Source organism: Lagopus muta, chromosome 38 (genome assembly GCF_023343835.1).
Source record: "Lagopus muta isolate bLagMut1 chromosome 38, bLagMut1 primary, whole genome shotgun sequence".
NCBI lineage: Eukaryota > Metazoa > Chordata > Aves > Galliformes > Phasianidae > Lagopus > Lagopus muta.
Window position 1 is genome coordinate 1 of NC_064470.1, and position 12,197 is coordinate 12,197.

The window sequence follows — 12,197 nt, forward strand, 5'->3', positions numbered from 1 at the left end:
GTAAGAATTGAAGGTTTGGGGTAAGAAGGGAAGGATTTGGGGTGAGAAGTGAAGATTTGGGTTGAAAAACAAAGGATTTGGGGTAAGAACGGAAGGATTTGGGGTAAGAAGTGAAGGATTTGGGTCAGAACGGAAGGATTTGGGGTGAGAATGGAAGGATTTGGGGTGAGAAGTGAAGATTTGGGGTGAGAATGGAAGGATTTGGGGTAAGAAGTGAAGATTTGGGGTGAGAAGTGAAGGATTTTGGGTAAGAAGTGAAGGATTTGGGTTGAAAAGCAAAGGATTTGGGTAAGAACTGAAGGTTTGGGGTGAGAAGTGAAGATTTTGGGGTAAGAACTGAAGGATTTGGGTTGAAAAGCAAAGGATTTGGGGTAAGAACAGAAGTTTTGGGGTAAGAAGTGAAGGATTTGGGGTAAGAACTGAAGGTTTCGGGGTCTCCACGCAGCGCGGGCCACCTGAAGGACGAGGAGGTCAGCGTCCCGCTGAGCGCCGTCAGCACCCAGGACAGCGCCTGAGGGGTCGCGGCGGAGTCACTTCCGGGTCATTTGGGGGTCACGAGCCCGGAAGTGCCCCCCTCCCCCCCACGAAACCCTAAATCCTATTTATTTCCCCCAATAAATACCCCAAAATGGGGGGCCCCAAAATCCTCATTTTCGACACAACAGTAAAACCCTAAAAAGGGCTTTTTTACCCCAAAAATGAGGGCAGAAAACACTTAGTTTCAGCCCAATGGAAAACCCTAAAAAAGGGCTTTTTTACCCCAAAAATGAGGGCAGAAAACACTTAGTTTCAGCCCAATGGAAAACCCTAAAAAAGGGCTTTTTTACCCCAAAAAATGAGGGCCCCAAAATCCTCATTTTCGACACAGAAGTGAAACCCTAAAAAAGGGTTTTTTCACCCCAAAAACGAGGGCAGAAAACCCTCAGTTTCCCCCCAAAACGAAACCCCTTAAAAGAGCTTTTTTCACCCCAAAACCGAGACCCACAACCCCCCCAAATCCCCCCCCAAATCCCCCCCCCCGCCCCCAAAATCCCCATTTTTCACCCCAAAAATCCTTTTGTTTTTGTCTCCGTTTTTATTACGAAAACGAGCGAATTTTGGTGTCGTTTTTCTTCCTGGATCGAAACGCAGCCAAAAAAAAAACAAGGGGGGGGGGGGGGGGTGTAAAAAAAATGGGGCAAAATCCCTCGGATTTGGGACTTTTCCATGGCTGGGGGCCCAAAATGGCGGTGGGGGGGGGGGGGGGGGTGAGGGGGGGGTTGGAAACGGCGCCATTTTGAACCAAAACCTGGCGATTTCACCCCAAATTTCAGCCCAAAAATGGGGGGGGTGATGGGGCCTAAAATGGCGGTGGGGGGGCGGGGGGGGAAATGGCACCATTTTGAACCAAAACCCGGTGATTTCACCCCAAATTTCAGCTCAAAAATGGTGGGAGGGGGGCTAAAATGGGGGGGGGGGGGGAAACGGCCCCGTTTTGAACCAAAATCTGGCAATTTGACCCCAAATTTCACTTCAAAAATGGGGGGGAGAGGGCCTAAAATGGTTGGGGGGGGGGGGGGGGGAACGGCGCCATTTTGAACCAAAACCTGGTGATTTCAGCCCAAATTTCAGCCCCCAAAATTGGGGGGGGGGGTTGGGGCCTAAAAAGGGAGGGGGTGGAGGGGGGGAAACGGCGCCATTTTGAACCAAAACCCGGTGATTTCAGCCCAAATTTCAGCCCCCAAAATGGGGGGGGGGGGGGGGTTGGGGCCTAAAATGGGGAGGGGGAAAACGGCCCCGTTTTGAACCAAAATCTGGCAATTTGACCCCAAATTTCACTTCAAAAATGGGGGGGAGAGGGCCTAAAATGGTTGGGGGGGGGGGGGGGGGGAAACGGCCCCATTTTTGAACCAAACCTGGTGATTTCAGCCCAAATTTCAGCCCCCAAAATGGGGGGGGGGGGGCCTAAAATGGGGGAAGGGGGGAAATGGCGCCATTTTGAACCAAAACCCGCCGATTTCCCCCCAAATTTCAGCCCAAAAATGGCGGGGAGGGGGGCCTAAAATGGCGGCCGGGGGGGGGGGGGGGGGGAGGGGAATGGCGCCATTTTGAACCAAAACCCGGTGATTTTTGGGGTGATTTTGGTCGGTTTTGGGGTTGTTTTTTTTTGGGGGGGGGGGTGGAGGTAGGTTTTAAAGTTGGTTTTTGAGTGAAAAGAGGCACATTTTGAGAATGGGATTTTTTTATTGGGGGGGGGACCCCAAAATTGAGGGGTTTTGCCCCATTTTTGATGGTTGAAGAGACCCCAAAATTGAGGGATTTTGCCCCATTTTGTGGTGGTTGAAGAGACCCCAAAATTGAGTGATTTTGCCCCATTTTGTGGTGGTTGAAAAGACCCCAAAATTGAGGGATTTTGCCCCATTTTGAGGTGTCCGAAGGGGGGGGGGAGGGGAGACCCCAAAATTGTGTTTTTTCACCCCATTTTGGGGGGGGTTGGGGGGGGATTTTGGGGTGTAAGGCCTCGTTTGGGCTGGGGGGGGGGGGGGGCTTCAATGGGGAGAAAATGGGGAGAAAATGGGGGGAAAACAGAGGAAAATGGGCAAAAAAAAACCCCAAAAAATGAAGAGGTGTAAAAAATTGAAGGTGACCCCGAGGGATTTGAACCAAAAAAGGGGGAAAATGGGCCCAAAACGGCGCCGGAAGGGGGAAAATGGGGGAGGTTTGGTGACTGGGGGGGGGGGGGATGGGCGCCATTTTGAGGTTTGGTGACTGAGGGGGGGGGATGGACGCCATTTTGAGTGGGAAAAAAAGGGGGAAAAAAGGGTGGAAAAGGAACCGAAAATCACCCCAAAAAAGCCCCAAAGTGACCCAAAATGATGGGGGGGGGGAGGGGGGGGGGAATTATGGGGGGGGGTCGCGGGGGGGGTGCAGGGGGGGGGCATCAGGAGTTGTTCTGGTTCTGGTAGATGGAGGCCTTCTCCTTCAGCAGGTCCAGACACAGGTGGCAGCTCCAGCTCCCTTTTGGGGGAAAAAGAGGGATTTTGGGGGGGTTGGGGGGGGATTTTGGGGGGATTTGGGGGATTTGGGTTTTTTGGGGGGGATTTGGGGTTTTTGGGGGGGGTTTTGGGGGGGATTTTGGGGGCTTTGAGGGGGGGTTTAGGGGGCATTTTGGGGGTTTCAGGGGGGGAATGGGGGTTTTGGGGGGGGATTTGGGGGGGATTTGGGGGGATTTGGGGGGCTTTGAGGGGCTTTGAGGGGGGTTTTTAGGGGGGATTTTGGGTTTTGGGGGGATTTTGGGGGTTTGGGGGATTTGGTGGGGATTTTGGGGGCATTTTGGGGGCTTTGAGGGGGGGCATTGAGGGGGGTTTTTAGGGGGGATTTTGGGGGGTCTTTGGGGGGATTTGGGGTTTTTTGGGGGGTTTTGGGGGATTTGGGGGCATTTTGGGGGCTTTGAGGGGATTTTGGGGGGATTTGGGGGGGTGGGGAGGATTTGGGCTTTTGGGGGGCTTTTGGGGGGTATTTGGGGGTTTGAGGGGGAGATTTGGGGTTTTTGGGGGGTTTTGGGTTTTTGGGGGGGAATTTGAGGGGTTTTGGGGGTTTTTGGGGGGGATTTTGGGGGCATTTTGGGGGGCTTTGAGGGGGGATTTGGGGGGGATTAGGGGGGGATTTGGGGCTTTGAGGGGAGGTTTTGGGGGTTTCAGGGGGATTTACGGGCTTTTGGGGCGCATTTGGGGGGATTTGGGGGCATTTTGGGGGCTTTGAGGGGGGTTTTAGGGGGGGATTTGGGGTTTTGGGGGGGCTTTGGGGGGATTTTGGGGGCTTTGAGGGGGGGTTTTGGGGTTTTGGGGGGATTTGGGGGGGGTTTGAGGGTTTTTGGGGGGGGGTTGGGGGGATTTGGGGTTTGGGGGGGTTTTGGGGGGTTTTGGGGGATTTAGGGGGGTCTGGGGGGCTTTGAGGGGGGTTTTAGGGGGGACTTAAGGGGGTTTGGGGGGGTTTTGGGGATTCTGGGGGGGGTTTGGGGGGGGTGGGGGGGATTTGGGGTTTTTGGGGGGGTTTGGGGGGGATTTTGGGGGCTTTGAGGGGGGGTTTAGGGGGGATTTTGGGGGTTTTTGGGGGTGTTTTGAGGGGGGTTTGGGGGGCATTTGGGGGGCTTTGAGGGGGGCTTTAGGGGGGACTTAAGGGGGGGTTTGGGGGATTTGGGGTTTTTGGGGGGGTTTGGGGGGATTTTGGGGGCTTTGAGGGGGGGTTTAGGGGGGATTTTGGGGGGTTTTGGGGGGATTTGGGGGGTATTTGGGGGTTTGGGGGGGGACTTATGGGGATTTGGGGGGGTTTTGGGGGCTTTGAGGGGGGATTTGGGGTCTTTGGGGGGATTTTGGGGGGGGTTGGGGTCTTTGGGGGGGGAATTTGAGGGGTTTGGGGGGTATTTGGGGGGAGAAATGGGGATTTTGGGGGGGATTTGGGGGGCATTTGGGGTTTTTTGGGGGAGATTTGGGTCTTGGGGGGTTTTGGGGGGTTTGGGGGGGATTTTGGGGGAATTTTGGGGGCTTTGAGGGGAGGTTTTGGGGTTTCACGGGGGGTTTGGGGGGTTTTGGGGGATTTTGGGGGGATTTGGGGGTTTTAGGGGCGCATTTGGGGGGGTTTGGGGGGATTTTGGGGGTTTTGGGGGGGGATTTTGGGGTTTTGGGGGGGATTTGGGGGGGGAAATGGGGATTTTGAGGGGTTTTGGGGGGGGTTGGGGGGTTTTTGGGGTTTGGGGGGTATTTGGGGGGGGTTTGGGGGGTTTTAAAGGGGGTTTTAGGGGGACTTACAGGGGGTTTGGGGAGATTTGGGGGGATTTGGGGGGGGGTTTAGGGGGCATTTTGGGGGGGTTGGGGGGATTTTGGGGGGATTTGGGGTTTTTGGGGGTGTTTTGAAGGGGGTTTGGGGGGTTTTGGGGGTTTGGAAGCATTTTGGGGGCTTTGAGGGGGATTTTGGGGGGATTAGGGTTTCTGGGGGGTTTTGGGGGGCGTTGGGGGGGGAGAAATGGGGATTTTGGGGTTTTTGGGGGGGTTTGGGGGCATTTTGGGGGCTTTGAGGGGGGCATTGAGGGGGGTTTTAGGGGGGATTTAGGGGGGGTTGGGGGGATTTTGGGGTTTTTGGGGGGTTTGGGGGTTTTGGGGGGGGGGATTGGGGGGGATTGGGGGTTTTGGGGGGGTTTTGGGGATTTTGGGGGGTTTTTGGGGGGGATTTGGGGGTTTGAGGGGGGGACTTAGGGGGATTTGGGGGGGTTTTGGGGGCTTTGAGGGGGGTTTTAGGGAGGATTTGGGGGGGGGTTGGGGGATTGGGGGGGATTGGGGGTTTTGGGGGGGGGATTTGGGGGTTTGGGGGCATTTGGGGGGGCTTCAGGGGGGGAATGGGGTTTTTTGGGGGGGTTTTGGGGGGGGTTTTGGGGATTTGGGGTTTTTGGGGGTGTTTTGAGGGGGGTTTTAGGGGGGATTTTGAGGGGGATTTGGGGGTTTTGGGGGGGTTTTGGGGGGGATTTGGGGTTTTTCGGGTGTTATGGGGTTTTTGGGGGGTTTGGGGGCATTTTGGGGGCTTTGAGGGGAGGTTTTGGGGGTTTCAGGGGGGATTTGGGGGGGATTTGGGTTTTGGGGGGGTTTTGGGGGGATTTTGGGGGGGATTTGGGGTTTTAGGGGCGCATTTGGGGGCGTTTGGGGGGCATTTTGGGGGTTTTGGGGGGGTTTTAGGGGGGATTTAGGGGGGTTTGGGGGGATTTGGGGGGTTTTTGGGGGGGGTGGGGGGGATTTGGGGTTTTTGGGGGAATTTGGGTTTTTTGGGGGGGGGATTTGGGATTTTTGGGGGGTTTCTGGGGGGATTTGGGGGGATTTGGGTTTTTGGGAGGCATTTGGGGGGGGTTTAGGGGGATTTGAGGGGTTTGGGGGTTTTTGGGGGGAGATTTGGGGTTTTTTAGGGGAGATTTGGGGGGTTTTGGGGTTTTTGGGGGGATTTTGGGGGCATTTTGGGGGGTTTGTAGGGGGATCTGGGGGGAATTTGGGGGGGAAATGGGGATTTTGAGGGGTTTTGGGGGGGGGGGTTGGGGGGTTTTTGGGGTTTGGGGGGTATTTGGGGGGGTTGGGGGCTTTGAGGGGTTTTTTTGGGGGATTTGGGGGGGTTGAGGGGGGCTTTGAGGGGGGGTTTTAGGGGGATTTGGGGGGATTTGGGTTTTTTGGGGGGATTTGGGGTTTTTGGGGGGATTTTTTAGGGGGATTTTGGGGGGGAAATGGGGATTTTGGGGGGTTTGGGGGCATTTTGGGGGCTTTGAGGGGGGATTTTGGGGGGATTTGGGGTTTCTGGGGGGATTTGGGGGCGATTTGGGTTTTTTGGGGGGATTTGGGGTTTTTGGGGGGGTTTTGGGGGGGATTTTGGTGTTTTTTGGGGGGATTTGGGGTTTTCTGGGGGCTTTGAGGGGGGATTTTGGGTTTTGGGGGAATTTGGGGGCATTTTGGGGGGGTTTTGGGAGCATTTTGGGGGCTTTGAACGGGCTTTTTGGGGGTTTTTGGGGGGATTTTGGGGGGGATTTGGTGTTTTTTTGGGGGGATTTGGGGTTTTCTGGGGGCTTTTTGGGGGGATTTTGGGGGGATTTGGGGTTTTTGGGGGTGTTTTGAGGGGGGTTTGGGGGGCTTTGAGGGGGGTTTTAGGGGGGACTTAAGGGGGGGTTTGGGGGGATTTGGGGTTTTTGGGGGGTTTTAGGGGGGATTTTGGGGGTTTTGGGGGGATTTGGGGTTTTGAGGGGGGGACTTATGGGGATTTGGGGGGGTTTGGAAGCATTTTGGGGGCTTTGAGGGGGGATTTTGGGGGGATTTAGGGGGGATTTAGGGGGGGTTGGGGGGATTTGGGGGTTTTTGGGGGGGTTTGGGGGTTTTTTGGGGGGATTTGGGGGTTTTTGTGGGAATTTGGGGGCATTTGGGGGGCTTTGAGGGGGGATTTTGGGGTCTTTGGGGGGATTTGGAGGGATTCGGGGGGGGTTTGAGGGGGGTTTGGGGGGGATTTGGGGGGCTTTGAGGGGGGTTTTAGGGGGGACTTACGGGGGGTTTGGGGGGATTTTGGGGGTTTTTTTTGGGGGGTTTGGGGGGGATTTGGGGTTTTTGGGGGATTTTGAGGGATTTTGGGGGGATTTTGGGGGCTTTTAGGGTGGATCTGGGGGGGATTTGAGGTTTTGGGGGGGGGGATTTTGGGGGTTTTTGGGGGGGATTTGGGAGTTTTGGGGGAATTTGCGGATTTTGGAGGAGATTTGGGGAGATTTGGGGGAGATTGGGGGCATTTGGGGGGGGAATTTGGGCTTCTTTGGGGGGATTTGGGGTTTTTGGGGGGATTTGGGGGGCATTTGGGGGGTTTTGAGGGTTTTTGGGGGGTTTTTGGGGGGTTTTGGGGGTTTTTTGGGGTTTTTTAATGGAATTTGGGCTTTCTGGCCCCGTTTTGGGGCACTCACCCTCGGGGGGCTCCGACATGGGGGGGGTGAGGCAGTACATGTGGTAACCGCGGTCACAGTCGTCACAGAAGAGCAGCTGGTCCTGGGATTGGGGGGGGAAAAAGGGGGGAATGGGTCAAAAAGGGGGGGGGGATTTGGGGGGGATATGGGGGGGATATGGGGGGATAATGGGGGATAATGGGGGGGATGGGGGGGGATGGGGGGGATAAAGGGGGGGAATGGGGGATAATGGGGGGAGGATGGGGGGGATAGGGGGAATGGGGGATATGGGGGGATAATGGGGGATTTGGGGTGAATAAAGGGGGATTTGGGGGGATAATGGGGGAATGGGGGAATAATGGGGGGGGAATGGGGGGAGGATGGGGGGATTTGGGGGAGTAATAGGGGGATAATAGGGGGATAAAGGGGGGGATAATGGAGGATAATGGGGGGGATGGGGGGAGTGGGGGGGAATGGGGGAATAATGGGGGATTTGGGGGGCAGTGGGGGGAATGGAGGATTTGGGGGGGGATTGGAGGGGGGATAAAGGGGGAATAATGGGGTATTGGGGGGGAATAATGGGGGAATTGGGGGGGAATAATGGGGGGGGATAATGGGGGGATAATGGGGGATTGGGGGGAATGGGGGATAATGGGGGGAATGGGGGGGAATGGGGGGATAATGGGGGAGTAATGGGGGAATTGGGGGAACAATGGGGTACAATGACCCCCAACCACCCCCACCGTCCTCCCCCCCCCCCATAGGATTCCCCCCACACACTCCCACTGTCCCCAATGTCCCCAATGTCCCCCCTATGGGGTTCTCCCACCCCCCACCCCCATAGGGTTCTCCCCATACACTCCCACTGTCCCCAATGTCCCCCCATAGGGTTTCCCCCCCCCCCCTCACCCCCATAGGATTGTCCCCACTCACTCCCAATGTTCCCAATGTCCCCAATGCCCCCCCATAGGGTTCTCCCCATACACTCCCAGTGTCCCCAATGGCCCCCATATGGGGTTGTCCCCACTCACTCCCAATGTCCCCAGTGTCCCCCCCACCCCTATGGGGTTCTCCCCACACGCTCCCACTGTCCCCAACATCCCCCCATAGGGTTTTCCCCCCCCCCTCACCCCCATAGGATTGTCCCCATTCACTCCCACTGTCCCCAGTGTCCCCCCCCATAGGGTCTTCCCCACCCCCCACCCCCATAGGGTTGTCCCAATGTCCCCATTGTCCCCCCCATAGGATTGTCCCCATACACTCCCAATGTCCCCCACGTCCCCCCACCCCCATAGGGTTCTCCCCATACACTCCCAGTGTCCCCAATGTCCCCCCTATGGGGTTCCCCCCCCCTCACCCCCATAGAATTGTCCCCACTCACTCCCAGTGCCCCCAACATCCCCCCCCCCCCCACCCCCATAGGGCTCTCCCCACTCACTCCAACTGTCCCCACTGTCCCCAATGTCCCCCCTATGGGGTCGTCCCCACTCACTCCCAGTGTCCCCAGTGCCCCATGGAGTCGACCCCACAGGGTCCCAATGTCCCCCCCCCCATAGGATTGTCCCCACTCACTCCCAGTGCCCCCAACATCCCCTCCCGCACCCCCATAGGGCTCTCCCCACTCACTCCCACTGTCCCCAATGTCCCCAATGTCCCCAATGCCCCCCCCACAGGGTTTTCCCCACCCCCCATCCCCATAGGGTTCTCCCCATACACTCCCCAGTGTCCCCAATGGCCCCCATATGGGGTTCTCCCCACTCACTCCCACTGTCCCCACTGTCCCCCCCATTGGGATTTCCCCCCCCCCACCCCCATGCCGTTGCCCCCCCGGGTCCCCCAATGCCCCCCATTGCCCCCCCAGCCCCCCATTGCCCCCCCAGCCCCCCCCCCTCACATCATTCTCAGAGGTGCCGCAGATGTTGCAGCACTTGCACTCGATGCACTGCCAGCGGTACGTCTTCACCGCCGCCATCATCACCGGTGTGAACTGCAGGCACGAGGGGTGACCTGGGGGGGGACAGGGGGGGGACAGGAGGTGAGCTGTGAACCAATGGGGAAACATGGGGGGGGGGGGACAGGAGGTGAGCTGTGTCCCAATGGGGAACCATGGGGGGGGGGGACAAGGGGGGGGGACAGGAGATGAGCTGTGAACCAATGGGGAAACATGGGGGGGGACAGGAGGTGAGCTGTGAACCAATGGGGAAACATGGGGGGGGGGACAGGAGGTGAGCTGTGAACCAATGGGGAACCATGGGGGGGGGGGACAAGGGGGGGGACAGGAGATGAGCTGTGAACCAATGGGGAAACATGGGGGGGGGACAGGAGGTGAGCTGTGAACCAATGGGGGGGGGGGGGGACAGGAGATGAGCTGTGTCCCAATGGGGAACCATGGGGGGGGGGACAGGAGGTGAGCTGTGAACCAATGGGGAACCATGGGGGGGGGGGCAGGAGATGAGCTGTGTCCCAATGGGGAAACATGGGGGCGGGGGACAGGAGGTGAGCTGTGTCCCAATGGGGAACCATGGGGGGGGGGGACAGGGGGGGGACAGGAGATGAGCTGTGAACCAATGGGGAACCATGGGGGCGGGGGGACAGGAGGTGAGCTGTGTCCCAATGGGGAACCATGGGGGCGGGGGACAGGAGGTGAGCTGTGTCCCAATGGGGAACCATGGGGGGGGGGGACAGGGGGGGGACAGGAGATGAGCTGTGAACCAATGGGGAACCATGGGGGCGGGGGACAGGAGGTGAGCTGTGTCCCAATGGGGAACCATGGGGGCGGGGGACAGGAGGTGAGCTGTGTCCCAATGGGGAACCATGGGGGGGGGGACAAGGGGGGGGGGACAGGAGGTGAGCTGTGAACCAATGGGGAACCATGGGGGGGGAAAAGGGTCTGGATGTGAATTCCATCCAAAAGACCCATTTTTAGGTACGAAATCAAGATGGTAAAGGCCTGGAGGGTAGAAAATCATGAAAGAAAAGGACTGGAGGAGCCCATGGACAGGAATTCCATCCAAAAGACCCATTTTTGGGTATGAAATCCCAATGGAAAAGGCCTGGAGGAGCCCATGGATGAGAATCCTGATGGGGAAGACACTTCCCAAGAGGAGAACCATGGTGGGAATGGTATGAAGATGGCCATGGACACAAATTGCATCCAAAAGACCCATTTTGGGGTAGAAAATCATGAAAGAAAAGGCCTGGAGGAGCCCATGGATGGGATTTCCCCCCAAAAGACCCATTTTTGGGTATAAAATCAAGGAGGAAAGGGCCTGGAGGAGCCCATGGACAGGAATTCCATCCAAAAGACCCAAAAAGACCCATTTTTGGGTAGGAAATGAAGGAGGAAAAGGCCTGGAGGTGGCCATGGACACAAACTCCATTCAAAAAGACCCATTTTGGGGTAGAAAACCAGGATGGAAATGATCTTGAGATGCCCATGGATACAAATTCCACCATAAAGACCCATTTTTGGGTAGAAAATCCCAATGGAAAAGACATGGAGGAGCCCATGGATGAGAATCCTGATGGGGAAGACACTTCCCAAGGGGAGAACCATGGTGGGAAAGGCCTGGAGGAGCCCATGGACACAAATTGCACCACAAAGACCCATTTTTGGGTATGAAATGAAGCAGGAAGAGGCCTGGAGGTGGCCATGGACACAAATTACATCCATAAAGACCCATTTTTGGGTAGAAAATCAGGAAGGAAAAGGCCTGGAGGAGCCCGTGGACACAAATTCCATCCATAAAGACCCATTTTGGGGTATGAAACGAAGGAGAAAAAGACCTGCAGGTGCCCATGGATGGGAATTCCATCCAAAAGACCCAAAAAGACCCATTTTTGGGTAGAAAATCCCAATGGAAAAGACCCACAGCAGCCCATGGATGGGAATCCCAATGGGGAAGGCAGTTCTGAAAGGGAGAACCATGGTGGGAAAGGCCTGGAGGTGGCCAGGGACACAAACTGCACCCAAAAGACCCATTTTTGGGCATGAAATGAAGGAGGAAAAGGCCTGGAGGAGCCCATGGATGGGAATTGCATCCAAAAGACCCATTTTTGGGTAGAAAATCATGCTTGGAAAGGCCTGGAGGAGCCCATGGACACAAATTCCATCCATAAAGACCCATTTTTGGGTACAAAACCAGGATGGAAAAGACCTGGAGGTGCCCATGGACACAAATTGCACCACAAAGACCCATTTTTGGGTACGAAATCAAGATGGTAAAGGCCTGGAGGGTAGAAAATCATGAAAGAAAAGGACTGGAGGAGCCCATGGACACAAATTCCACCCAAAAGACCCATTTTGGGGTATGAAATCCCAATGGAAAAGGCCTGGAGGAGCCCATGGACAGGAATTCCATCCAAAAGACCCAAAAAGACCCATTTTTGGGTAGGAAATGAAGCAGGAAAAGGCCAGGAGGTGTTTATGGATACAAATTGCATCCAAAAGACCCATTTTTGGGTATGAAATGAAGGAGGAAAAGGCCTGGAGGAGCCCATGGATGGGAATTCCACCACAAAGACCCATTTTTGGGGTAGAAAATGGAGGAGGAAAAGGCCTGGAGGTGTTTATGGACACAAATTCCATCCAAAAGACCCATTTTTGGGGCATGAAATGAAGGAGGAAAAGGCCTGGAGGTGTTTATGGACACAAATTGCACCACAAAGACCCATTTTGGGGTAGAAAATCCCAATGGAAAAGGCCTGGAGGAGCCCATGGATGGGAATTCCACCACAAAGAGCCATTTTTGGGTAGAAAATGGAGGAGGAA

General features: G+C 56.1%; 1 protein-coding gene across 1 annotated transcript in view; it reads right to left on the bottom strand.

The window, feature by feature from the left end:
• Window positions 1-2,915: 2,915 nt before the first annotated feature.
• LOC125686387 (zinc finger protein ubi-d4-like) overlaps window positions 2,916-12,197 on the bottom strand; it is a 51,762-nt gene continuing 42,480 nt past the window's right edge. Inside the window, 3 exon segments of the mRNA XM_048930307.1 lie at window positions 2,916-2,997; window positions 7,448-7,529; window positions 9,321-9,433. Coding sequence (XP_048786264.1) covers window positions 2,921-2,997; window positions 7,448-7,529; window positions 9,321-9,433 — 272 coding nt within the window. The 3' untranslated portion in view covers window positions 2,916-2,920.